This window comes from Hyaena hyaena, unplaced genomic scaffold (assembly GCF_003009895.1).
Source record: "Hyaena hyaena isolate Hyena2069 unplaced genomic scaffold, ASM300989v1 scaffold_85, whole genome shotgun sequence".
In the NCBI taxonomy this organism is placed as follows: Eukaryota; Metazoa; Chordata; class Mammalia; order Carnivora; family Hyaenidae; genus Hyaena; species Hyaena hyaena.
Window position 1 is genome coordinate 3,228,912 of NW_024080717.1, and position 27,084 is coordinate 3,255,995.

General features: G+C 56.1%; 1 protein-coding gene across 1 annotated transcript in view; it reads right to left on the minus strand.

The window, feature by feature from the left end:
• The window catches only part of TBL1X (transducin beta like 1 X-linked), a 225,698-nt gene that overhangs the window by 7,168 nt on the left and 191,446 nt on the right, over positions 1–27,084 (minus strand). Inside the window, exons 5-13 of the mRNA XM_039234246.1 lie at positions 19,524–19,669; positions 16,383–16,641; positions 14,313–14,445; positions 13,785–13,926; positions 13,182–13,245; positions 12,976–13,073; positions 9,316–9,376; positions 3,347–3,468; positions 338–412 (exon numbers count right to left, since the gene is read on the minus strand). Of these exons, the coding sequence (XP_039090177.1) occupies positions 338–412; positions 3,347–3,468; positions 9,316–9,376; positions 12,976–13,073; positions 13,182–13,245; positions 13,785–13,926; positions 14,313–14,445; positions 16,383–16,641; positions 19,524–19,669 (1,100 nt within the window). The remainder of the gene's footprint in view (positions 1–337; positions 413–3,346; positions 3,469–9,315; positions 9,377–12,975; positions 13,074–13,181; positions 13,246–13,784; positions 13,927–14,312; positions 14,446–16,382; positions 16,642–19,523; positions 19,670–27,084) is intronic.

Genomic DNA, 27,084 nt, shown 5'->3' on the forward strand with positions numbered 1-27,084 from the left:
CGGTCACACGTCTGGCTCCCGGGAAACCCTGCCCCCCGTGCGGAGTGCCACTGGCCAGTCAGCAGGTGCCTGGCCACACAGTGCCCAGCACAGGGGTGGACCACGTGCTGGGGTGTGCGCGGGAGAGGCCGCGGCCAAGGACTCTCAGCGGGATCCGTGGCGGCGGACACACCGGAGTTCAGTGGATGGCAGCGACATCTAGTTGGCGATGGGGACGAAGTGCAGAGACAGGAGGCGTGCGGGGAACGGCCAGGCAGAGAGGAGCAGCGAGTGCAAGCTGTGCAGAGTACGTGGGGTTGTCTGGGAAGAGACCGCCCATCCTGTCAGACAGCCGTACCTTTAATGTCATGTCGTCAGAGCAGGACGCTAGCAGCATTCCAGAAGGATCCCATTTGATGGCATTCACCTCGTTCTGAAAGAGCAAAAGGGTTTCAAAAGAAAGGCTGCGAGCAGATACCACAGGCGGCCACGAGGTGGCAGCAACGCGCTATCATCGCCACCAAGAGCCTATTTGCATTTTGCCTGGACAGAGAAGCCAGGCTTTTCCCTCCATCTCTTTATTGCCCTCTTTTCCTTACTCTGCTTTCACATTTGCACAGAAGCACAACCACGTGCCACACGTAACCAGCCGCCCTCATCTACATTTCTCTACCGGAAAAAAACCCTCAAGTAGGAAGGGAGCCAGGTGAATGTTCAGGGCAGCACAGAAAACCAGGACAATCACGGTTATTGACAAAATGACTTTGGAAATCGTTGTCCTCTGTCCTTTTCCTACCACGGCTAAATTCCTGTCCAGATCCACACCAGAAACTTCTCTTCTGGTGCTGGGGGTAAAGTTGGGGGGGGAAACAAGATTTAAGACGGGGGTTAATCCAGGTTGAAGACCACATGACCTAATGCAGCAGCATAGAACCTACAAGTGGTAACACACACACACACACAGTCTTCAAGGAGGGCAAAGAGCTCAAAATCCAGCGCGAACAGCACGGGAAGAAAATGCTGCCACAGTGCACAGGTGCAGCGTTGTAGCAGGGAGCAGCCGTGCGCTGGCAGCGGCAGGAAGGAATGTGGCCGCGGCTGCAGGCAGCCTTCAAGACCTTCAGGATGGGGGGGGTGGGGCAGATGACCCCGAGGCTGAACCTAGAAGCTGAAGGTAAACGCCCGAGGGACAGGCGTTTATAATGGAGCTCGCGGGGTGCCTGGGGGGCTCAGTCGGTTGAGTGTCCGACTTCGGCTCAGGGCATGATCTCACGGTTCGTGGGTTTGAGCCCCGCGTGGGGCTCTGTGCTGACAGCTCAGAGTCTGGAGCCTGCTCTGTGTCTCCCTCTCTCTCTCCCCTTCCCCTGTTTGTGCGCTCTGTCTCTTGATAACAAACGTTAAAAAAAATTTTTTAAAAGGAGCTTGCTGCGTCCGGGGGGAGGGGCGCTGCGTGGCGAGCTGAGCAGGAACGGTGGGAGCAGCCTTCCCGGCGGGATGACTGGAGCCCCACAAGCCTGGGGGCCCCACTCACGGCTGCCGTCCTGGCCTAACAACTAATGTCATACTCACAATGAACTTTCCAATTAATTTCACACTCCTGAGTGCTCAGGTCTGGATGGTAAATTTTATGGTCATGCTACTTGTTAAGGACACTGACGTCTGAAGGGTGTGAAGCGGAGAAGTGACAAGGCCACGTCTGTGTTCCGTGCAGTATGAGGAGGGCCTGGAAAGACGGGGGGAGTCCCAGGGGTGGGCCGCCGGCGAAGGGAGGACGGAGGGGCTGGGCACAGGCGGCGTGCGCCCGTGTGCCGTGCGCATGGCTGTGACACAGCGGGGCCCAGACGCCAGCAGGACCTGGTGCCTGGTGAGAGGTGCTGCTCCAGGGATGGCCTCGGCAGCACAGGGCAGCAGGCGGCCTCGATCTACCCTACAGGGGGGCGCTTTGGAGTGGGACCCACAGACTGTCTCCAGCTAGAGCCATCTGTCAATCCTCTGGCATGGAGCGAACCCCTTCCCCGGAGCAGAGTTCGGTCTCCCTGCCTCTGCAACCCAAGTCACAATTACCAGATGGCCACTAGGGGTGGCTCCTAGGTCTCTGGAAGTAACAGGCTCAGCTACACCTGACAACGTGTGCTGGCGACAGAGGTCGCAGAGACTTCTAGTAAAAAGCTGTGGGGGGCGGGGGGGGGGGGGACACTAGGGTGAGAGGAGACACAGGAAAAAGCCAGCAAAATAAAGAGCAGGATCAGTGTACAGACACAATGAGATGCTAACACGGCAGTCAATGCCTCTGCTTTTAGAAGCAAGGAACCATAGGGACAGAAGCTGGCAAAGGTGACGAACGTGGAAATAAGCAAGGGCTGGGAACGGTGGCACTGGTAACCCCGGCGGGTCTGCCAAGGGGCTGAAGTGAACGGGGTTCGGCATCTCCTGTGGAAAGGCCACGAAGAGCCTCGTGCGCCTGCTAAGGAACCTGAGGCCACGTCAGTGGGTGTCTGAGCGTCCTGGATCGAATGCTCATTATTTTCCGGCAAAGGGAGGAAAATATGGACATTACTGCTTCAAACGTTTTTTCTGTTCCGTTCTCTTTTTCTCTCTGCACGGCACAAATGTGCTAGACTGCTTCATACTCTTCATAGGTCATTAAGCCTCTGTTAACGTTTGCTCAGGGGGCCTGGGTGGCTCAAGATGCTTCACTGACCGGTGAGCGTCCAACTTCAGCTCAGGTCATGATCTCTCAGTTCGTGGGTTCAAGCCCCACGTCGGGCTCTGTGCTGACAGCTCAGAGCCTGGAGCCTGCTTGGGATTGTGTCTCCCTCTCTCTCTGCCCCTCCCCTGCTTGCGCTCTCTCAAAAATTAATACATGTTAAAAAAAAAAGTTTGTTCAATCTTGTATTGATTCGTTAATTTAAGTTGGCTAATTTCTACGATGTCGGCTGAGGCTCACGAACCTTTCTGCAGCCTTCCATCCGCCGTCGAACCCCACCCCCCACACTCCATTCCAGATGTTACATCCCTCACTTCTCAGATCTCCACTGGGCTGTTATTTTAAAATATACTTTTCCTTTCCCCGCCAACACTCCCCATCTATTCATTTGCTACAAGCATCCTTTCCTTTACGTCTTTGTATGTTTTTAGAACTCCTTTTAAGTCTTTCCTGCAGAACCTGACGTGTGACTCCTCTCAGAGCCAGTTTTCTCCCCTGCCTGCCCCCCACTGGGTTACATCCAAACAGCAGCGATGCCCCGAGAGCCCAGGCAGCAAAGGGCTGAAGGAGAACGGACCCAGGACCCTGTGTCCGTCCCAGGCAGGGAGGGGGCGCGCCCCAGCCCCGGGCATGTCCTCCGCGACCGGAGCTCGTACTCACTGTGTGTCCTTGGAAGGTCTTGACGGGGCGGTCACAGCCAAGTCTGCAGACGTGGATGCACATGTCCGTGCTGCAGGAGGCAAAGGTAGTGTTGCTCTGCCAGTCGACATCGAGAGCGGGCGCTGGATGGCAGGGGACAGTGGGACATTTGCGTTTACCACGTGTGCACAGAGCTCAGGTTTCAGACAGTTACAAGCAGAGGCGCACGGAGCCTGACTCTTAACACGGTAAAATGCTTCCCGGTGTGAACACCGCCTCTCCCCCCATAGACCTTCGAGACCACCCCCCTGCCCTGCACGGGTGATGAGCGGACGCTCAGGAGAGAGCCCATGATGGCCCACGTGCCCTGTGGCACGAGTCTCCGGCTCCCCTCACTCGGTGAGAAAGCAGAGGTGAGAACCTGCCCCGTGCTGCCTCCAGGAAGATCAGTGTGGTGCGCGGGCTGATTTGATTTGTTTCCAAGAGAAAAGGAGATGGAAGAGACTTCATATCCTACGTTCAAGAGATCTCGGTTTTTAAAATGTCCTGGGGGAGCGCCTGGAGGGCTCAGTCGATTGAGCATCCGACTTCGGCTCAGGTCATGATCTCATGGTTCATGGGTTCGAGCCCCACGTCAGGCTCTGTGCTGGCAGCTCAGAGCCTGGAGCCTGTTTGAGATTCTGTGTCTCCCTCTCTCTCTGCCCCTCCACTGCTCACACTGTATGTGTCTCTCTCTCCCTCCCTCAAAAATAAATAAAAATAAATAATGTGGTTTCAGGAGTAGAACCCACTGATTCATTGCTTACATACACCACCCAGTGCTCATCCCAACAAGGGTCCTACTCAGTGCCCATCACCCACTTAATCCACCACCCGCCCACCACCCCTCCGGGAATCTTCAGTTCATTCTCTGTATTTAAGTCTCTTGTGGTTTGGGCCCCCCTCTCTTTTTATCTGCTTCATATTCTGTATCTCCCTCTCTCTGCCCCTCCCCCTGTTCACACTGTCTCTCTCTCAGAAACAAATAAAACAATAAATTAAAAAAAAAAAATCTCTTGCAACAGGTCGATGCTCCCAGCAAATGGAGGGTACTTAGCTCTCTGGGGACACAACCGGACTCTGGCACCAGACTTGTGATGAACACTGTTTCTGACTCCCGGGATCTGCCCGAGAGCTCTGTTGAGGGTTTGGGGGTGGTGATGGCCCTGCCACACGGCAGAGCCCTCCCCGTGCACCGGACCTCCCCACCAGACTACTCGGCGCCCTCTCTGAACCTAACACCCCCTTCCTTCTAGAGGAAGACGGTTAGCTTCCTCCAAGCCTCTGATCACAAAGGTTTTCATCAACCGATCGATACCACGGCCACATCTCGTGTTTCTTTTAAAGGCACGTGCGCACTGGACCGGGAGAAGGCCGACCAGTCAGGCTGGGCTACCAAGTGCGTTGCCCCTTCTCCTCCTCAGCCTCCAAATGAGAGGGCTGCCCTCCACTCCACAGTCGCCTGTGCGCCAAGGGGGTAAAGCACGGTGGAGCCCATCAGCCTCCGCATCCGGCTGGCCCCTGTTGTGGGTGGGAGCCCTTGGTCGAGGGCGAGCCTGGGCTTCTCCAGAAGCCAAGAGTGTTGGGTTTTGTCTCATCCGCAGCAGCGCGTTTCAGGACAGCCCCGCGGCCCCGGGCACGTCGCCCGCGTGTGCACAGCAGGATTGGGGGACGGACCCCGCGTGGCCGCGGGCAGGACCCCGGCTGTGCTCGCCTCCAACACCGCCCGGCTAAACCCCGAGTTCCTGGGCCCCCCTCGGCATCGTGCCGGGCACGCGAGTCACGTGCCTGGGAACAGACCATCTGGTGGGCACTGCAGGGGACGGCGCCGGACACCTGGTCTTAAAACTGCACATCCGCCAGCCCTTGCCATCTGAAGGAGGGGACCCTCTGGACCCAGGTGGCTGGCCGCACCGTGAGGCTCCACCTCAGAGCCCCCACTGTGATCTCACCGTGCAGGGTAGGTAAGCGCCGGGCACCAAGGCCCAGCGTTCTGGGTGTCTGCACGCCCTCCCTGCCCACGTAGGGGCCGGTGGGGCTCAGCCTGGCTCTTTCCGGTTTTTCCTTTAACTCTGAACTACTACGGTTCATCCAGGGCCCCCGGGGTGGTACTTTACAGCCCTGCGGCGCAGGGTCAAGACCAGAAAGATGACGGTGCACCGTGCGTGTAGGGCTGCACCATGCGTGTAGGGCCACGCCGTTTCGTCACGCGGGTGGCTCTGTGCGGCCCCCTCCCCGCTTGGGACCCAGAACCATTTGGTCATCACGGAGCTCCCTCGTGCCCCTTTCGGAGTCACACCATGCCCCCCGTGCCCCATCCCTGAACTCAGGCTGCACCGATCTGCTCTCCAGTCTAAACTTTCACTATCACCAGGCGCCTGGGGGGCTCTGTGGCTTAACTGTCCGATTCGGCTCAGGTCAGGATCTCGTGGTTTGTGAGTTCGAGCCCCACATCAGGCTCTGTGCTGACAAATCGGAGCCTGGAGCCTGCTTCACATTCTGTGTCTCCCTCTCTCTCCTCTCCCCTGCTTGTTTCCTCTCTCTCTCTCTCTCAAAAATAAACACTAAAAAAATAATGTCATCATCTCAAGAATGTTGTATAGAATGGAATCACAGAGCAGGTGACCTTTGCTGACTGCTTTTCTTCACTGTGCAGACCACCCCTGAGATCTATAAGGTGTTACACATTACCCACAGTTTACTGATAATTTTCTCCTTCTAACTGCTGAGTGGCTCCCACACCTGGGCTCTGAGCTGCTGCTTCCTGTGGACGGTGGCCCCCCCACCAGATGTCCGTGGGGGAGCCTCATGGGGCAGAGCAATTTCTCAGCTCATCCCAGAGTCTTCGAATGCCGGCAAAGGCTACTGCCTAGCTCGTGCAGTCGGTGTTTCGCCCTGAAAAAGACCATAGCCCCTCTTCTGCCATCTCTCCATCTCCAACAGTCTCTATATTCTGCTGGACTCTAATAAATGGCAAATCACGGCTAGAACTTCCTGAACCAGCAAGAGGCGGTGGGTCTACCTCACAGGCGGCAAAATTACGGGTGAGAAGGTCTGTTGATACATAACGTGTGGTCTGCGGTCTTCTTGGGCCTGTGGGATGGGAAGCCTTTCCATAAAATTCTAGAAATGCTTTGGAGAATATTATATTCTGCTGAAGTCCCTCGTAAGCAAGTTCTTCAAAGTGTCAGAGGAGCGTTATAGAGGTTTCTGTTGGCCGTCTTCCCCTCTGGGAAGTAGGATCCAGAGCTGTGTTCCAGATGTTCTGTTGAATCACATGTGTATGCACGCTTGACGTTCTACGGCTCTGACGTGTTCCTGGATCCTCCCCCACAACAAAGGTCAGGACGCTTGGGCATTTACACCGGACAATACCTTGGCAAGCTGCTTCCAACCACAGTCTCATTGCCAGTTCTCTCGCCGTGCATCCGGAGCGCAGGGTAGCAAGCGCGTGGATCCGTGTAGACTAGGTTGCCAGGGGCTCAGGGAAGGAGAGGAATTTCTTCTTTCTTTTAAAGTTTATTTTGAGAGACCGAGTGATGGAGTGCGGGGAAGATATGGAGAGAGCGGGAGAGAGAGAATCCCAAGCAGGCTCTGAGCTGTCAGCACAGAGCCCAACGCGGAGCTTGAACTCACGAACCGTGAGATCGTGACCTGAGCCAAAGTCGATACTCAACCGAGCCACCTGGGCACCCCAAGGAGAGGGACTTCTTGATGGAGAAGGGATTCCCTTTTTGGTGGGGGTGGAAACATTCCGGAACTAGATGGTGGTGATGGCTGCCCACCACGCGAGTGTGTAGTAGTTTATCCTAATGGTAAATATCACCGTGCGCATCCCCCACCCCCCAGCCACTCTGGACGGGATGGAACAGAGAGCCACCTGCATCTGGAGCCATGTCTCTCACCAGTGAGAAGTCACATTCTGTAACACAGTGGGCAACTTCCACATCTTCAGTGGCAACATTAGATGAAAGTAACATTAACAACAAAATTCACCAGCACCCAAGCAGCGTACCCGCCTTGGGCCTGAGCTACGAGGGCAGCCATGGGAAGAGATGTGCCACATCTCCAAGGTAGCAGAAAATAAGCTGGGACGTCTGGGGTGTCCCTGGCTCCCTGAGCCATCCTGATCGGGAGGTATCCGTGCTGAAGTACCGTGTGCAGTTACAGGACCCCGGTGTCTAGGCATCTGAACAGTCTATGAGGCGCCCAGGTGGCTCAGTCAGCTACGCCTCCAACTTCAGCTCAGGTCATGATCTTGAGGTTCATGGATTTGAGCCCCACGTCAGGCTCTGTGCTGCCATCTCAGAATCTGGGACCTGCCTCGGATTCTGTGTCTCCTGCTCTCTGACCCTGCCCTGGGCGAGCTCTGTCTATATCTCTTTCTTTAAAATAAGAAACATTAAAAAATTTTTTTTGAACACCCAGTCCTGCCTCGCGGGAATCTCTGGCTCAGCCGGCTCCCGACAGGGCCCACGCCCGGCTTGCAGCCTCTCCCCAGGCACTCAGGCTTCTCGGGAAGTGTCTGGGGCCAGCGCTGTATTCAGATCATCACCAGGCCCCCTAACTACCCAGCAGGACTCCCGGCGACGTGCCACTTCCAGGAACTCTGAGGGAAGACGAAACGCTCCGTCCATTTCCCAGAGATTCCCTTAACACAGAAGAGACGTTTCCTGCGAAGGGAAGTGGTATCTACCCTGTCCTATTGCGTCTGAGCCAGTCCTTCTGGCAGTCTGTTCGTTCTGGGACGGGGTCACCTGCCCCAGTCTTAAGAGGCCACATGTGACGGACGGTAAGACGGACTGAGGTGCAGCACGAAGGGGCAGGTGCAAATCTGGAAAGCTGACACTCTCTAGACCCTGGCTGCCCCAACACACCGGGGATGGGATGAGGGCCACACACTGGTGTGGGAAGACGGACCGCCGCAGACCTGACGGCTCTCCGTGGGAAGGTGCTGGCGGCCCTGGTCTTCAGCCCAAGGCGGGGTTTACTCTGAACCCTGGCTTTCCTTCCGGGGGTCTGGAGTTTGGGCACGCGCCAAGCAGAGTATGCCGACAAGTCCAGCCCCCCGTTAAAAACCTCAGCAATGGGCTCCTGGGTGGCTCAGTGGGTTAAGCATCCAACCTTAGATCATGACCTCACGGTTCGGGAGTTCGAGCCCCCACATCAGGCTCCATGTGGACGCCTCAGAGCCTGCTTCCATCCCCTGCTCCTCTGTCTCTGACCCTCCTCTGCTCAGGTGTGTGCACTCTCTCTCAAAAGGAAACATTTTAAAAAATCCTCAGGCATCAAGGGGCACCCGGATGGGTCAGTGGGTTGAGCGTGTGACTCTTAATTTCAGCTGAGAGCATCATCCCCAGGTCACAGGATCGAGCCCCGCATCGGGCTCCGGGCGGAGTATGGAGCCTGCTTGGGCTCCCTTGCCCCCTGTCCCTCTCCCCTGCTCATGCTCTCTCTAAAATAAAAGAGGTAATGATGAATAAAAACCTCAGGCACGGGGTCTTCCTGAGTTTTCCTGACAAACAACTGCCCACACTACTGTCGCGCTGGCTTGCGGGGGCGGGGGGGGGGTGTCTCAGACATGAGCTGTGTGGCCCCGTGAGGAGGGAAGCCTTGCAAAGCTCTGGGTTTCACCTCCTGAGCCTTTGGTCTGATTTTGCTTTGTCTTCTCACTGTAACCCCTCTGATCCCTGGGGATATCTACCAGGTGAGTCCTGGGAATTCACCCAGGGAACTTGGGACTCTGGCCATGGTGTCAGGGAAGCCCAGCACGGTGGCACTGCCTCAGGGAGACCAGGGCAAAGACGCCCACACGGGTTCTGGGCTTGGTGACACGCGTTCCCTCCGTCAGCTCCATTCGTGGCACGGGTACTTTAAGGGACTTTTAGTTGCTCTGAATCACTATTTCTGAATTAAAAAACCCAAAAAACAAAACCCCAAAACAAACTCACCGGAATGAAACGGAAACTGCTGTTTGGCTTCTCCTGTGTGGGCGTCCCAGATTATCGTGGTCTGTGCTCCGCAAAACAAAAAGAAAAAGTTAGGAACTCTTCTTCACCGAAAGATTTCTCTAGAAAAACTGAACATACAAGAAAAGACCGTGAACAGCCCCTTCCTTCGAAACTGGCACGGTCCTAAAGACACTGTGAGCCACACAGGCCATCTTTAATCATCTGGGGACTTCTTTAAAAAAATAAATAAATAAAAAGAAACGGGGAAAAGTAATTTTGGCAATTTATTTCACTCCAACGTGGCCAACATGATTGTTTCAATATGAGATCAATAGACACTAAGGAGATAATTTGGCTTTCTGTCTTTCATCTAGAGTTTTGCAATCCAGTGTGCGTGTTTCATGCTCAGCAGGCTAGAGGGTGGCGCTGTACGCACTCGGTGGCCCCGTGTGCTGCAGGCGGACCCAGCAGCCGTTCCTGACACGCCCCCCCGCCGACTGGTGAGGATGCCTCCTCATCCCCGGCGTGGAAACATGTTGGAAAACCTGAGGCTAAGCAAGCACCTTTCTCGCACTTTTCCAAATACAACAAGGCTGCCCCTCCTGACACTTCCACTGACCAACACCCCAAGAATCGGGGATCCTCGATACCGCACGGCAGTCGTGATCGGGTCAGGGAGCAGTACACGGATCTAGAAATAGGGAGAGAGAACTATCTCCCCCCCTTAGAGAGCAAAGTAAACCCTGGGTTCTTAGGAACCTACTGATATCAAGGAGGCACTCAGGGAAAGAACCGGAGGCCACTCAATGAGCACCCCGGAAATGAAGTCTTAATCCCCTGGAACTTTCACCTTGATTGAAACCTTTCCACCTCCCTGTCCATGGCACTGAAGAAAGATTTTGCTTCGGGGCACCTGGGTGGCTCAGTCGGTTAAGCCTCTGACTTTGGCTCAGGTCATGATCTCGAGGTTCTTGGGTTTGAGCCCCGCATGGGCTCTGTGCCGACAGCTCGGGGCCTGGAGCCTGCTTTGGATTCTGTGTCTCCCCCCACCCCCTCCGCCCCTCCACTGCTCACGCGCATCCTCTCTCTCTCATAAATAAACATTCAATGATTTGTAAAAAAGAAAGATTCTGTTTTCAGAAGGACTGCTTCTATTTTCCATCAACCACAGAATTATGTGGAGGAAAGAGAGGAGCCAAGTATCTTTGAAACTTGGTTCTCTAAGTTTGGGGCCAGCTCTAGACCAAGTAACTTTTTTTTTTAAACCAAGTAACTTTTTTTTTTAAACCAAGTAACTTTTTTTTTTTTTTTTTTTTAAAGATTTTTATTTTTGGTGGGGGAGGCAAAAAAAAAAAAAAAAAAAAGACTTTCTTTTTAAGTAATCTCTATACCCAAGGTAGGGCTTGAACTCAAAACCTAGAGATCAAGAGTCACGTGGTCCTGTGACTGAGCAGCCACACACCCTTCCACCAGTGCACGTGGGCTGTCTGCTGTTTGCTGGAATGCAGCTCTTTTCCTAACGTGGCCACTCGCAAAAAGTGAGTGTAGGACCTGAAGACAAATCAAATTCCAAGAGTGTGTTTTCAAAGGCCACACAGCTCGTCACCTCTTACAGTCACAACTGAGAGGAAGGTGGGAAACCGGAAATGAACATAAAGAAGCCCTGGGCAGGAGGCAGGTGGGAATGGAAAAAACTTAAACTTTTTTTTTTTTTAATTTTTGACAGACACAGTGCGAGCAGGAAAGGGCAGAGAGAGAGGGAGACACAGAATGTGAAGCAGGCTCCAGGCTCTGAGCTGTCAGCACAGAGCCCGACGTGGGACTCAAACCCACGAACTGCAAGATCCTGACCTGAGCCAACGCCAGAGGCTTAACACCCTGAGCCCCCCACGTGCCCCTCAGAAACCTTTTTGGAAGCATGTGGAGCTCGAAGGGCAGCAGTTACCGGCAATGCAGGGCCTGCTCCCTGTGCCGGCGGGTCTCTGAAACAGGCCGATACAGCGCCTGCCTCTCAGCTTGGGAGCTCGGAGTCGTGGCCAACACACGTGATAATTACAGTCTTGCCAAAGGCGAGCGATCATTTGCACAAGTCATTTTCATAATCCAAACAGCAGTGTGGACAACCGGCCACCACCAAAGTTCTGTGTGTACATGTGTGCGCGCGCAGCACACACGCCTGTGTCCTATGTGAACTAGAACACCTCGGAGAAAACAGGGCGGAAGCTCCGGGAGAAGTGTAGACGACAACCCTGGCACTCAGCCTGCTTCAGCATCAGCTCCTGGGCCGCCAGGGCCGAATGAAGGGGTAACGGCTCAGAGAGAGAGAGAGAGAGACTGGCCTGGAGGATGACACGCCAGTGTGGGGGTCAGCACCCATGTTCCGTCCAGGGCCAGACAGTAAATATCTTAGACCAACACCACGACAGTGTTTATAAGTCATGGCTACTATATTAATTTTAGAACCTGAATGAACATGAAGCAGTAACTTAACAAGGTTCTCAAATCATTCTGATGTCAGTGTGAACGTGTAAAGAAAGTCCGGGGGTGGGGGCGCCTGGGGGGGCTCAGTCGGTTAAGCGTCCAACTTCGGCTCAAGTCATGACCTCACAGCTTGTGGGTTCAAGCCCCGTGTCAGGCTCTGCGTTGACAGCTCAGAGCCTGGAGCTGTTTCAGATTCTGTGTCTCTCTATCTCTGCACCTCCCCTCCTTGTTCTCTGTCTCTGTGTGTCACTCAAAAATAAAGACGTGAAAAAGAAAAGAAGGGAGGGAGGAAGGAAAGGAAGGAAAGGAAGGAAGGAAAGAAGGAAGGAAGGAAGAGCAAGCAAGCCCTGTGGAAACCAAATGCAAGAAGAGTATTCACACCCCGGCGCAGAAACGCAAAACGCTGTGAGGACACGCTTTTCTTTCCCGTCTCTTTCCATTTCTTGATAATGCTTCTCCACAGCAAGGACTTCAAGTTCCTGCCGACTCTCAGGAATGACAGGGCCATCCGTTCCGTTCCTGGGGGTCAGGACTCCTGGCTCTGGGCAGCCGAGGAGACCAACCCGAGGATCCCGCTCGGCCAGATGACGCCCACACCACCTGATTCTCCACCCACTCACGGCTTCTAGACGCACGTGGGTGCTCATTGCCGCTCGGCCTTGATCCCGTCACACCCACCCGGCAGACTGTCCAGGGGCTCTGAGGCTACCAGCCCGTGCCCGGCTCCACTTTACCCCGTGCTCAGAGGAGTCTGCAGCCCTTCCACGGAACTCAGGATTCTCTGAGTCAGGGAAACAGAAGCTGGCCTCTCGAGAGAAGACCGTGTGCGCTTCCAAAACGGCTCCGCACTGGAGGTTTTTGTCCAGTGCATCCCACGCCCCTTTGCTTGCTCAAGGGTTGAATAAATGCAATTTGGGGCGTTCCTCTGTCACCAAGCGGCATCCCTCGAAATAAGGGGCGCAAGCTCGGCACAAAGGCCTGTTGAACAGTGGACCCTATTGAGAGCGCACATGTTTTAAGTGAACACTAAGATCGAAAGCATGAAAACAAATCCTTCGCCTTAAGGAGAAGTAGGAAGGCTCACCATTCAACCAACCAACCAACCCCAGGATGCTACCCAGAGATTAACAATAACGAGCATCTAGAAACCAGAGACACCTGGGTCGAGCTAATACTCACTTTGTCTACACCAGCACTCAAAATGTAATTCCCCTTTTTGTTCCATTTCAAGGCAAAGATGGGGCCTTTATGTTGCCCTAAGGTGCTGGCCAGGTTGCCTGTTAGGTAAGGAAACAATACACAGGTTGACTTCCAAGCCAGGGCGGCTGGTGGAGTCCATGCCGGGGAAGGCCTCCTCGCACCCGTCCCAGGGAGGCCGGGCTCACCGTCTTCCGTCCATATTCTGGCAAAACCGTCGTATGAGCCTGTAGCCAACAGCGTCCCGTCGCTCTGCGGGCCAGGAAGAAGCAGACACCACCGATGAGAGCTCCGCAGGAGCAGCGAAGATGGCCTCCCGGCTGGTCCCAGGGGGCCCCTCAGCTAATCCCAGGGCAAGGCTACTCTCCCAGCAGGAGCCGGCTCCCGGCGGAGAGGCTAACCAACTCCGGGAGGCGCACGGCCTGAACCCACAGGGTGACGTACTGTAAAGACAGGCGCAGGAACGGGGAAGCGCTGCCACCCCTCGCCCCTCACCCCGCGGGCACAACGGAAACTACCGTACGGGAAGTGAGGACAGTGAGGCCCGAGGAAGCTCTTAAAGGTGTGTCTGCACACAGAGACGGGGAAAGCATAAAGAAGTCCCAAAGGACCACGGGCCTCCCACGTCCAAGTGCACGTGATGTGCCGCCCGCTGTCGAGGCAGCGAGGGGTCAGCCCGGCACGGCCTTGTGAGCAGCCCTCCAACGGAGAGCACCTGGACACCCCGCTCCCCCGGGTGTGCGGGGGCGCCCCCGTGGCACTGAGGCGTCTGGGCGGGGGCGGGTGCTTACATTCCAGTCCAGGGAGGTCACGTCTTTATTACTGGGGACGTCGTGGCCCCCCTCTCGTATACAGTGCCTCAGCACGAGCTGCGTGGAGCCCCCGTTGCTGTTTTCATTAAGGTTCCATATCCTGGCCGTCGAGTCTCCAGATCTGCAGAAGAAACGCACACACGCTCAGCTTCCCAGTCAGCGGCGACAAGGCCCTCAGACCCCCGGGCTGCCTGCGGCAGGTCATCTGGCCTGGAGTCTTCTGACTCCCGCTCGCTGGCTGGGCTCTCCTCCTTGCCACGTTTGCTGCTCTTGGTGATTTAACCTATCTCTGCGGTGCCTCCCCCTCTCTCCCCCTACTCAACCCCGCTGCAAGAACACAGCGCAGAGTGAGGACGTCCTCGCCACCTGGGGTCGAGTGCCGCACCGAGCCCCAGGCCTCGCTCAGCACACAAGGATGAGGCACTTACTCTGCGAGGCACAATTCCGGGAGAGAGGGAACACCTCGGGCCCCCAGACCCCGCAGCCCCCACCCCCTGGTGTCCTTACCCTGAAGCCAGGAGATCGCTGACCGGGTTCCAGGCACAAATGAACACCTCAGACTCATGGCCCCGAAGGACTGTGGCTTTGTTGGGTGGAATCTCAACGTCCCCGTCTATTTCCATTGGTTTCGAATGATTATCTGTCATCAGAAACAGGAAAACACACCTGGCTGACCGGTATAAAAGAAACTGCGTTCCTGGGAGCACTTGAGTCAGAAACACCTTCTTTTTATGTGCTTAGTATCACCTCTGATGACTGTCCCTAAATCACGGCTTTTGTGCAACGTAGTAAATATATTACATTTCCTTATTTCAATAGGCTCCGAATTTGACAGGGAATTAAAAATTTATTTATTCTTCACAACTAAGGCCAAGCTAATGTCTAACGACCAGCAGCACGAGCCTGGGGAGCAATGATGAGAACCAGCTAGAGCCTGAAGGCTGCTATTTTCCAGATGGGACGAGACATGTTATCTACGAGCACCTTTCTGAGGTATTGCCTCTTTTTAAAATGTATTTATTTTGAGGGACAAAAAAAGCACGAGGCACGGGTAGGGGTCAGGGAGAGAGGAAAAAGCGAGAAATTCAAGAAGGCCCCGCACTGCAGCACGGAGCCCGATGCAGGGCTTGAATCTGGAACTGTGAGATTCTGACCTTAGCCAAAGTTGGAGGCTTAACTGACTGAGCCCCCGGGTACCCCTGAGGTATCACCTCTGTCTGTGAAGCTCCTACCAGGACCTGCCATCAGCATTTCGGAACGCCCGCCGCCCTGCACCCGCTGCCTGCAAACATCCTTGGGTTCCTGGGAGTCAAGTGCGGTGACTTCCTGGAGCCACCGTTGTATCGGAGTCTGCCCAGGACCAACCACGGGACCTGGGTTCCGGGTTCCCGAGGACGTTTGCTGATGGACGCCAGCCATGCTGAATGCCACCGTCAGCGCAGCCATCCCAGAAGCTGGCTGCTTTCCCCACAAGTGGCAGGAGAGGAAAGACCCTCAAAGGTCAGCATAAAATACAACTTCAGGCACCACGGTCTGGCTTCAACGTGCCTTGCAGCAGGATGACACAAACTGCAGGTGGCAGCAGACTTCAGGGAACAAAGGAAACGCGGAAGCCAGAGGACAGTGTACAGGGAGGCGGTGGCTGGGAGCCTCCCCAGAGTGTGGAAGGCAAGCCAGAGGCACCCCTGAACTGAAGGCTCTCTGTGTGCGTGGCCAGCGTGCTTTCAGGGGCGTGCACGTCTGTACACGGCCACGCCCCATTACGTTTTGTTAATACTTCAAAGGAAGTTCTGGGGTGCCCGGGGGGCTCAATCAGTTACGCATCAACTTCGGCTCAGGTCATGATCTCACGATTCTGGAGTTCGAGGCCTGTATCGGGCTCTGCACTGACAGCTCAGAGCCTGAAGCCTGTCTTCGGATTCGGTGTCTCCCTCTCTCTACCCCTCCCCCACCCACACCCTATCTCTCTCTCTCTCTGAAAAATAAACATTAAAAAAATTAGAAAAAATAAAAGAAATCCATGCAATTTACAAGTCTGCAACATTTGTCTTGGGAGACGCAGATTTCTTAAAGTTGACTGATTACAAATGACTTTCTGTGACCAAAGAGTAAGAAGACACACGCACGCACGCACGCTTTGAACTCAGACCCTGAAGCAGTCTTTGAGTATGTAAGTGGCAGATGAGAACAGAGGCAGGTTCTCTGGATGGGAACTCGGGGTGGCCTGCAAGCTGGACTATTCCGGGAGATCTCCGCCGAACTCGCTCAGACCAGGCGGCTGAATGACAGGACCCACGGCCTCCACAAACCAAACCCTTTCACGTAGGACAATAATCACACGGTGCTTCTCGCCGTTGTACGAAACGAGCTCTCCGAGGAGCAGTTTCCTAAATCAGGGCGATGTGCGTCCAGACCACCTCGTCCAAGGACTTCCCGCAGACAGAGCGTGAAGCCCTTCCAAGCACACAGCACGCGGACAGCACACTCGTAAGAGCCGCCCGGATGGCCTTCCCGACTTCCGCAGACAGGTCGGAGAAAGCGCCAGAAGCTCGCCCACCCCCGGAGCTGCGCCCGTACTTATCGCGTGGGCTCCGTTCTCCTCCCCGTTCACCGTGGCCTCGCCGTTCTTTGGTGGGTGTTGCTGAGCAACGGCTGCCGGGGCCGCCGGGGCTGTGGTGGCTGTCGCCGCTGCTGCCGCCGCCGCGGCCGCCGCACTGGCCTGCTGCTGAGCGAGCTTCTCCCGGAAGGCCTGCTGCCGCGTCTGTACCACGTCAGGCATCACCGCGTCGATCAGGGACAGGGACTCTATGGGGCGGCCGTCGAACACTGTGCCGTCCTAGGGGAGAGCACAGGGAAGGCCGTCGGTGCCCACGGGGAAGCCAATGGAGACGGGGGTCCACAGGGGGCTGAGAGCAGGTGGGCACAGTGGGATGTGGGGGGGAGGAGGGGGACAGGTGGGCACAATGGGATGTGGGGGGGGGAAGCCAGGGACAGGTGGGCACAGTGGGATGTATGTGGGAAAAGCTGGGGACAGGTGGGCACAGTGGGATGTGGTGGGGACGGCTAGGGACAGGTGAGCACAGTGGGATGTGGAGTGGGAAGCTGGGGACAGGCGGCACAGTGGGATGTGGAGGGGGACGGCTGGGGACAGGTGGGCACAGTGGGATGTGTGGGAAAAGCTGGGGACAGGTGGGCACAGTGAGATGCGGGGGGCAGCAGGGATAGGCGGTACAGTGGGATGTGGTGGGGGAAAGCCGGGGACAGGTGGGCACAGTGGGATGTCGGGGGGAAATCCAGGGACAGGTGGGCACAGTGGGATGTTGGGGGCGGCGGGGAACACACCAACAGAGGACCTGGTGTCATAACTGACCCGGTACGGGGAAAATATCGGACTGAAGTGAGGCATTAGCACCACGTGGACCTGGCCATTTCACAAGAAAGAGCGCCATCCAGCTGCACGGGTTCCCAATGGGGACACGTCCCTTTGAGGGGACATCCGCCAATGTCTGGAGATGCTGTGGGTTGTCCCCACTGGACACGTGTAACTGGCATGTAGTGGGTGGAGGCAGGGACGCGGCTCATCGCCCGCGACAGTGCAGAGGGGCCCCAGCACAGTCACGCACCTCCACGGGGGGACAGTGCCGAGGGTGACAGGCTGTGTGCAGATGCTACGGGGGGCGGGCCTGTCTGAACCACTACCCTTTCACGTGGCACAGGCAGCTCTCCGGAACCCGGACCAGTTGAGAGATGCTGGCGCCGTTCAGGATTGGGTTCCTCGGCACCTGTCCATCTGAATTCATACAACGTGCACCTGCTGCCATTTGAAACGACTTTCTGGGTTCAGGGCGTAGATTCAATCTAGCCACGATACACAGCCAAGTGCACTGCTGAATTCCTATTTGTATTTCCCCCACATCGTTTGATTCTCTGGCTTCTATCTGCAATGAAAAAGTTGGGGCGCCTGGGTGGCTCAGTCGGTTGGGCCTCCGACTGTGGCTCAGGTCATGATCTCACGGTTTGTGGGTTCGAGCCCCGCATCGGGCTCTGTGCTGACTGCCAGCTCAGAGCCTAGAGCCTGTTTCAGATTCTGTATCTCCCTCTCTCTCTGACCCTCCCCTGCTCACGCTGTCTCTCTCTCTCTCTCTCAGAAATAAATAAAACATTAAAAAAGAAAAGAAAAGAAAAAGTTTCCATACACACTCAAAAACACAGGAGAACTTTCTTTCCTTAGAAATCGCTCCAGGGCCCCTGGGTAGCTCAGTCGTTCAGGTCATGATCTTACGGTTTGTGAGTTTGAGCCCTGCGTCAGGTTCGTGCTGACAGCTCAGAGCCTGGAGCTGCTTTGGATTCTGTGTATCCCTCTCTCTCTGCAGCAAATATCAGAGTCATACAAAACTCATGCTTTTGGGTTGCGTCTACTGAATGCGCAAACACATTTCTGGATGTTCCAAACCTCAACTACCTCAGAAATTAGGAAGACTTGAAAGACACGAGTTTCAGCCAGACGTGATCTAAACCGAACACGACACGGGGCGAGTTCTGGTCACGATACAATATTCAAAAATAAGGAAACACTAGGGAGCTCTAGACACACGTCAACAAGTAGCTGGTCACTTCGCCAGCCATACCCACCCTTCGGTTGCCACTGTGGCTTGCCCAGTGTTGACCAACCAGTCGGCATGCTTCCGTCACCTGCCTTCTCCACATACTCCCGCTTCAAGTGGGTGCCGACTCGGCCGAAAGTAGTTAAGAGCCCAGAGTAACGAAAATACCTCAGTTTAAACTCTAAACACACGCGGTACCCCATTTAAGACCGCAAGCCTAAGTCACTCTGACACGTTGGCGCCGGCACTGCCAAGGAAGAGAAGCTGTAAACCGAGAGATCAGGACCTGAGCCATCCAGGCACCCCAATTCAGGTCTCTCCCTCTGGGATCATGCGTCCCTGTCTCCACGCTTCACGGTTTTGCAGGGAGAGACTAGAAGGGAGGTCCCAGGGCTGGTGGAAAACCGCCCCGGGGGCATCTAACCCGAGAAGAGGAAAGAGAAGGGGCGCCTGGGTGGCTCAGTCCGTTAAGCTTCCGACTTGGGGTCATGATCTCATCATTAAGGAGTTCGAGCCCCACATCCGGCTTGTGCTGACAGCTCAGAGTCCACTTTGGTTCCTTGGTCTCCCTCTCTCTGTCTGCCCCTCCCCCACTCGTGCTCTCTCTCCCTCCTTCTCAAAAATAAATTTTTAAAAAAATGAAGGTGGAGGAAGGGAACACTGTCAGGAATATGCGCACAGGACAGGCAGAAATTTGGATGTTTTCAAAGATGGGGGTTTTTGCAAAACGGTGGAGGAACAGACAGATGTATTACTTCTGTACTTCTTTTAAATCTTCATTTTATTCTGTTGTTTCAAGTTAATTTATCTTGAAAAAGAGTGAGCCTGAGCAGGGGAGGGGCAGAGGGGGAGAGAATCCCAACCAGGCTCCATGCTATCAGCGCAGAGCCTGATGCAGGGCTTGAACTCACAAACCACGTGATCGTGACCTGAGCTGAAACCAAGAGTCGGTGGCTTCACCCACTGAGCCGCTCAGGCACCTCCTAAAAGAGCTTTTTAAAAACCAAAAGGAAAGTCAAATATGACAGGCTTGTAAGGATGAAGTCAGTTGAGAGGGAGAGACGGGATGCAGGAAGTCCCGGTACGATCCCGGGAGACCCGCGAGGGCACCTACCTCGTTGATGCTGATCTCGGCCTCCACATACTGAAGTCCCTTCTGCAGGATGGAGATGAGGGCGGCTGGCGGCACTAGTGTCCCATTGATGTTGGACTGGCTGATGTGGCTCTCGATACCGAACGTGAACGCCGAGTGGGAAAAACCTGCCGCGAGAGAGAGGGAAGCCAGGGTTTCGCGAGGGCCGCAGGCGGCACCACCACCGACGTCAAACGTGCCTCGTTAGCAGGGGGCCCTGGTGGCTGTGGGACGCCCAGCTTCGGGTCCGGGGAGAAGCGGAGAGACGGATGCGGCAGGGTCAGGCCTGTCTGCCGGGGACGGATGGACACACAGCTTTGGAGGTAGAGCCATTTCAGTATTAACGTCTAAGCGGAGCCGGTCTGCCCTGGCTGGGAGCGGGGCCTGGGCTTCTTCCTGTTGTCCCTCACTCCCTCCGGAGCTCCCTGTGCCCGAGCATCCCCAACCCCGCTGCGGCACATGGGGCGCCTCTTTTAGCCGGGGTCCGGCGCTCAAGGCAGCGGAGGAGGAGCCACGCGAGCAAACGTCCGAGGAAAAAGAGGCCGTTCTCCAACCCCCTGGGGTGGCTTGAGCTGTTTTGTCTGGTAACTGGCCATTTTCCCTTGGGTGTGAGATGCCGACCCCCACCTTTCCTGTGGTAGGAACCCCTCCCTAAGAAGAAAAAAAAAATGAAGAAGATAGGATAGAAGACTTCAAGGTCACCTAGATATGGGTCCAGGTGCCTACATCCCCTGTGTTCTTGTAAACTGAAACAACTTAATCAGACTGCACGTTTATGTGTGTTACCATATATGGGAGACAAAGAAATAGAAAATGTATAAAAAAACTATACCATGTGATGTGGGCCGCTCAGTTCTTTTGGATACGAACCCAAATGAGAGGTGCCGGCACGAATAAAGTTGCTTCCTAGAAAGAAAAGCCTCGGTGTCACGACTCTCTGAGCGAGAATCCTGCAACATTCTCTCAGCACACGTCAGGGTGGTTCCCGCACACAGCAGACAATGCCGGTGCCAGAGGGGGAGGTGGCAAGGCGCAGGGCACTCGGACCCACGTTGGGTCCTAGGGCGATTGGGAAACTGCAGGGGCCTTCCTCAAGGGCAGTAAAGGGGCACCTGACAGCCGAGCCCTGGGCAGATGCAGCCCTTCTCCACAAGGGGGCAGTCCAGTCTGCTGGGGGTCCCGTGGTCACCTTGCTGGGGATGGGGCGGCCAGGGGTGCCCGAGAGCTGGGAGTCCTTGTGGGGTGGAGGCTGTGTCATTAACAGGGACCCCTATGCTGGGGTCCCTGGCTGCGGGTGGAGTGGGGCCAAGGGCACTCGGCTGCATGACTCGGATCTCTCCCACCGTGGTACTGTCGGAAGGGAACGCTGTGGTCTTGGGGGTGAGGCGTCCACCTGCCCCTCCGGACCGCCCCGCCCACGTGTTCACGCACCGCGTGTAACTGGCCCCGCCAGGCTGCCCTGCTCACATTCACGGACAGCGTCCACTTGCCCCGCTGGGCTGCCCCGCCCACGTTCACGAACGGTGTCCACCTGCCCCGCCGGGCCGCCCCGCTCACGTTCGTGGACAGCAGCACCGCAGTCTGCTGGGCCCTCCAGCCTGTCTGGGAGTTCACCCCCTTGGCGTGGCTTCTCCTCGGCTGGGCCGGCCCCATCGCTTGTGGTGTTCTGCAAACCCCGCTCCCAGGGGGCCTCCCCAGGCAGCACGGTCCCAGCACCAATGGCTCGTCCCACGTGCTGGATGGAGGGCTGCACGGACTCCCCGGGGTGCCGCCTGGCCTGCGGAGACGCGCACTGCCTGCCTCCCTCCCCCACGCGGCTAGAATACCACCTTCACCAGCCAGCCAGACCGACAGCGGGGCAGCGAGCAGGCCCCGGCCGCCTCTGTCACAGTCCGCAGGGCCGGCCCTGTGCCTCGCCTGGGCAGGATCCCGGGGATCTAGCAGCCGATGCAGTAACCCCGGTGCTCAGCGGATGGGAATGTCCCTCCGCAGCCCAGGGCCTGCTGTGTGTGCACTCTCCTCTCCTTTCTCCACGCTCCGCCCCGCCTCGACACAGCCCTCCTGGCTCCCCGGTGCCTGATTATAAAGAACGTATAAAACGTGTACTTTATTTATTTCACAGAGTCTATGGTAGCCGCTGTTACTTTTATAGCCTGCTGCAGAGGCTGTGAATTTCCTCACCCCACTGTAACTACGCAACTGCCCCTGCAAGGTCCCCCCCCACCCCCAAACTTTCCCCACCCCACGGGCTTCCTTCCCTGAGCCTGCTCTCCTCCCATCTGTCCGCCACCCTCGGGCGGGAACACAACCACCACCCCTGTGTTAACCAGTGACTACGCCCCGAGTCTCTGCCCTGCTGCAACTCTTATCTCCAGGCTTTCATCAGTCAGGTTGCCGGAGGTGTAGACGGGAAAACCCCAGGTCGGTAGACGGATCAGGAGCAAGTCGATTCCTGGCCTGACTCCCTCCTGCCTGGGCTCTTCACCACATACTCCGGGCTGCACTGATCTGTCCGTCTTACCAACTCCTGAATCTTCCTGCCTGCTGGCCCCACTCACCCGGCTACTGCCTTCTCCTCCATCTGTGGTCTGGACCAGCGAATGGGGCAGGACACTGGATTTCCAGGGCCATTTCCTATTCTGGTTGGTATCTTTAAAGAGTCTCCTGCAAGGAACGGCAGGAATATAAAAATAATAAGCAGGCTGTAGGGCTGGGGCTGCGATCCAAGCCCGGGCGGTGGGAAACCACTCACAGCCTCCTTGGTGCCTCCACCTAGAAATATCTCCTGATGCCACTATCAGCACAGCACTGAGGGCAGACAAGGGCTCCGGAGAAGTCACCGTCACTGAGCAAGGGGCAGCAGTGGAAGACGGCAGGCTTCTGGTAGGTGTCTTGGTTCCTACAGTCGCGGCTGTAACAAGATCCCACAGACTGGGGGATTTATAAACCACAGACACTTATTCCTCACACTTCTGGAGGCTGGGAAGTCCCAGACCAAGCTGCCAGACAGATCTGGGGTCTGGCGAGGGCTGTTTTCTGGTTCATAGATGGCCGTCTTTTCCATGTCCCCACACGGCAGAAGGGGTGACCTAGCTTCGGTGGGGGTGGGGAGGGGCCTAAGGACACGAATCCCATGCCTGAAGATTCCGTGCTCACAACCTAACCACCTCCCAAAGGCCTCACCCCCTAACACAATGACACGAATTTGGGAGGGATGGGAAATGCAGTCTAGCAGGGTGTTTGCTTCCTCCATCCCTTCTTCCTTCACCCTCTCCAACACCAGCCACAGAAGGGCCACTTCAGGCACACAGAACAGCACATTCTGACCACATTAATGCCTTTAACCAAATCAGGGCACTCTGTGTCCACTATCTCTGCCTTCAGGGCAGCCGATCAGTTGGTGTGGTTACTGCCTTACATGCAAGAAAGGTAAATACTACAGATATTAGGTAAGCGGTTCAAGGTTCGTGCACGCAACGAGCGAGGCTGCAGTGAGGTCGACTCCAGACTAGGTGACCCCACGATGCTCCGCTTCACCTCCCCTGTGACACCCAGAAGAGTAGGAACCAACACTCTCAGCGCCTCCGGGTGGATGCCATCTCCGTTCCCAGCCGGGCCACGCTGGCGCAGCAGCAAACTTGAAAGGACGAGGTGCAAGCTTACATCTAACACGTCACTCATCCATGAGATCCTTCCGCATCCGGGGGTTTAAATGTTGCCTGTAGGGGCGCCTGGGTGGCTTAGTCAGTTAAGCGTCCGACTTTCGCTTAGGTCATGATCTTGCGGTTCGTGGGTTCGAGCCCCGCGTCGAGCTCTGTGCTGACTGCCAGCTCAGAGCCTGAAGCCTGTTTCAGTCTGTGACTCCCTCTCTCTCTGACCCTCCCCTGCTCACGCTGTCTCTCTCTCTCCTAGAAATAAATAAAATAAAAAAATTAAAATAAAATAAAATAAAATAAATGTTGCCTGTAAAGTCTAGTTGCCTAAGTTTCTGATCTCTCTCTCTGTGATAACGCTTTGCAAGGTAGAGTCCACTTCTAGAACATGGCGAGGACAGTATTTGGCGAAGACGTGTTGAAGGAAAAGGATGGAGCAGTGAAGATTAACCCAAGGGGTGGGAGTCCAAGACTCCAAAGAGCATGGGAGAGGAATCGGGACATTGAACTTCCCCGATGAAGCAAAATGACTGAGCAGATAAAGGTATACGGGAGTGCCATGACCCTGAACATGTGTCATTAAAACTGTGTCCTCAGGGCACCTGGGTGGCTCAGTGGGTTGAGCCCCATGTCGGGCTCTGTGCTGACAGCTAGATCAGAGCCTGGAGCCCGATTCACACTCTGTATCTTCTTCACTCTCTGACCCTCCCCTGCTCACACTGTCTCTCTCCCTCTTCCAGAAATAAATTTAAACCATCTTAGCTGCGTTTCTTTGGGCAAATCTATGCATAGTCTCTCAATTTTTTAAAAATCCATTTGTTTTTAAGACTTTGTTCTTGCAGGACTGCAGGTGGAGAAAACGTCAGTTAACAGGCAGAGCACTGGGTCTGTCCTCGATCCCCCGTGGGTGCCTGGGCCAGGTCACTTCGTCCGGCTGGGCCTCTGTTTCCTCTTCTACGTGTGGGGTTAGGAAGTACCTCGAGGAGCTGAAGGCAGCAGCAGATGCGACAGCAGTAAGGCCCGCAATACGTCTTTGAATCCACAGAAGAGCTCGGACCAGCAGACGCCACCTTTCTCCGCCTCCCTCCCCTGTGCGGTGAGGACACCGGACGGGGCACTCACTCGGACACTTTCAGTCCCAACGTTCGTTCACCGTGGAACAGAGAGACGACCGCAGACTACGTGCGCGAGGCCCGCTCGAGCACTGTCTCAGGCCACGGCTGCCACGGTGCTGTGCGAGGCGCCATCTTGGAAGACTGGCATGTCCAGACAGGATGCCTGTCCCCTGGGGCGGGCGACTCCAGCCCGCCAGCACCTCACTCTCCCCCACTGCGCTCCCAGGCTAATGAGACTGTTCCCCTGCCGTCTGCCGGAGCCGCAGGACTCCGTGCCTCCTGCCTCTTCGGCTGTCCTGCAGGGTTTCATGATCCTCTTCTTCCGCCCCAGGGGACATCCGTACCCACAGAGCACATGACGTCAGTGACAGAGACGGAAACGCTCAGGACTGGTCCGATGGCAGGTGTGGAAGTTGTTACAAGAGGGGAACCGAGAGCTTGGTGGCACCTCGACGAAAGATCTGCGTGAGGGAGAAGCGTCAGTGCCCCTGCTGTTTAACACTCAGCCTGCCGGGGGTCATTACCACCGCCAGCGGCCTTGCCACCTAGAAGAAAGAGGCAGCCCCGTGACACCTCTTGACAGCAGGACTTCTCAGCCGGGGCAGGACTCACACCGGGGCCAGATCGTGCTCCGTCGTGGGGACTGCTGGCCTGTGCCCGGCAGGATGCTGAGTAGCACCCCTGGGCTCCACCCACCGGATGCCACACCCCCCCCCCCCCCAGTCTTGACAGCCTAGAGTGTCCCTAGGTGCTGCCTGGCTGACCCCACCATGCTTGCAAACCGGTTGCCTGGAGAGAGTAAGCTCTCACGAGGACACCCTCTGTGGTTTGCTCCCAGTTCCGCTGCATTTAGAAACGCAACGGGTACAGAGCTGCTGGTGAAAATCAAGCCACCTTCTCTATATGCGATCGGTCACAGAATTCTGGTAACACAGTGACGGGGACTAGCCAGTGAGCTGAAAATAGTTCCAAGGAGCAAAAAGCGGGTGTCATCGTGATAAACTGGGGAAGCTGTAAAATCAGTACTACGCTCTCTGTGGAACACGCAGGACCTTCACGAGTAAAGCCCTTTCCACCTTCCTCACGAGAGAGGGAAACGGTGCGAGCATGAATTGGTCTCACCCAGCCGGGCACAGACATAGATTTAAAGCAAACCGAGTGCGTGTTCTGTGTCTTGCCTCCACCACACGGCTACCACACCTGTTGCACAAACGGCTTCCCACACCACTTGAGTTATTCAGTGAGCCGTTCTGCCTGCTTCATGTCGGCCTGATTCCTCAGCAAAATCTGCTAAATTATCACTCACTGGGCCTTGAAAAGCCGGCCGTTTTGGCAAGGAGACACAGGCACGGAACGCCAGGCAAACGTTTGGAAGGTTTTGCGTCCTCAGCCGAAGCAAATACCAAGGGCCCTGATCGGAGCCATCTCGGAAAGCAGAATCATTATTAAATACTTAACGGGCTTGTGTACTTGGAATATGGACGGCCACCTGAAGCCAATGGGCGTGTTTATGCCTAACTGTCTCCATCAGGGGGAGGTCACGTCTGGCCCACTGCTTGTATTTGCGAATAAAGTTTTATTGGCCCAAGGCGACACCCACACGTGGATACAGTGTGTACGACTGCTTGTGTGCTGTGACGGCAGAGCCGACTACCTACAACAGAGAGCGGCCCCACACGCCTGAGGATAGTTACAGCCCGCGGCTTTACGGGAAGAGAACGCCAGCCTGAGTCCGTGTGCGCACGCATGCGCCGGAAAAGAACTGTCACGGCCTCCCAGATCTCCTCTTTCATTTCTTCCTGCTCCCGGCTCAATGTTCGTCTCCCCACAATTCCTATGTTGAAACCCACTCCCCCAGGCAATGATGTTAGGAGGTGCAGCCTTTGGGCGGTGATTAGGTGAATGGGACCAGTGCCCTTGTATCAGAGTGGCCCCCCGAGCTCGGTGCCCGCCTCCAGCACGTGACGTTCCGGCCACGACCGTCCATGCAGCAGGCCGTGGCCCTCACCACATACCATGCCTGCTGGAACCTTGGCGCCCCGGACCCTGCTCCCGCCGCCCAAAGGCACGGAGCAGCGCTTCCGCTGTGCCTGGTCACGCGGTGCCGACAGCAGGCCCTGCTCCCTTCCCGCTGGACGGCGGCAGACAAATTTACAGGTGCCACGCGACGCGATACCAAGCCGGGCTGACTCACCACGAGGAGTCCGGTTTTCCTGCTCACGAGCAGCCCAGAGGCTGCGGAGGGCCGGGCCAGGTCTCCATGCTCCCCTTGGCCGGCACAGACGGGGGGGGGGGGCAGAGGCGCCCCCGCGTGGCTAGGGAACGCCTCTGCTTACTCCCATCTGTCGGCCCCGCACACTGGTGCGTGGCTCTCCAGTGAGGGCGGGCCTGTCTCCCAGAGGAAGACCTTGGCAAGGGCTGTAAATGGTTTTGGTTGTCTCAGGCGTGGGGGAGGGGTGCTGCTGGCACCTGGCAGGTAGAAGCCAGGGGTCCTCAATATCCTACAAGGCACGGGACAGCTCGGAGGACACAGCGATCTGGGACAAACTTCCAATAGTCGGGGGTTGAGAAGCCTTGCTCGCAAACACCCCCCCTCAGCGCTGCCGAGCCTCCCCGGTCATCACGCTGTGGCCACGTCCTGGCTGCCCACAGGCCCATCTCGTCCTCTCGGGAGGAAGGACTGTGGTCTCTCTGGAGCTCCCGTGGCAGCCCTGCCCTCGCACGCGGTCACGGTGCGGCACAAAGCGCTTTCTGCGCTCGTGCGGCTCCCAGCTC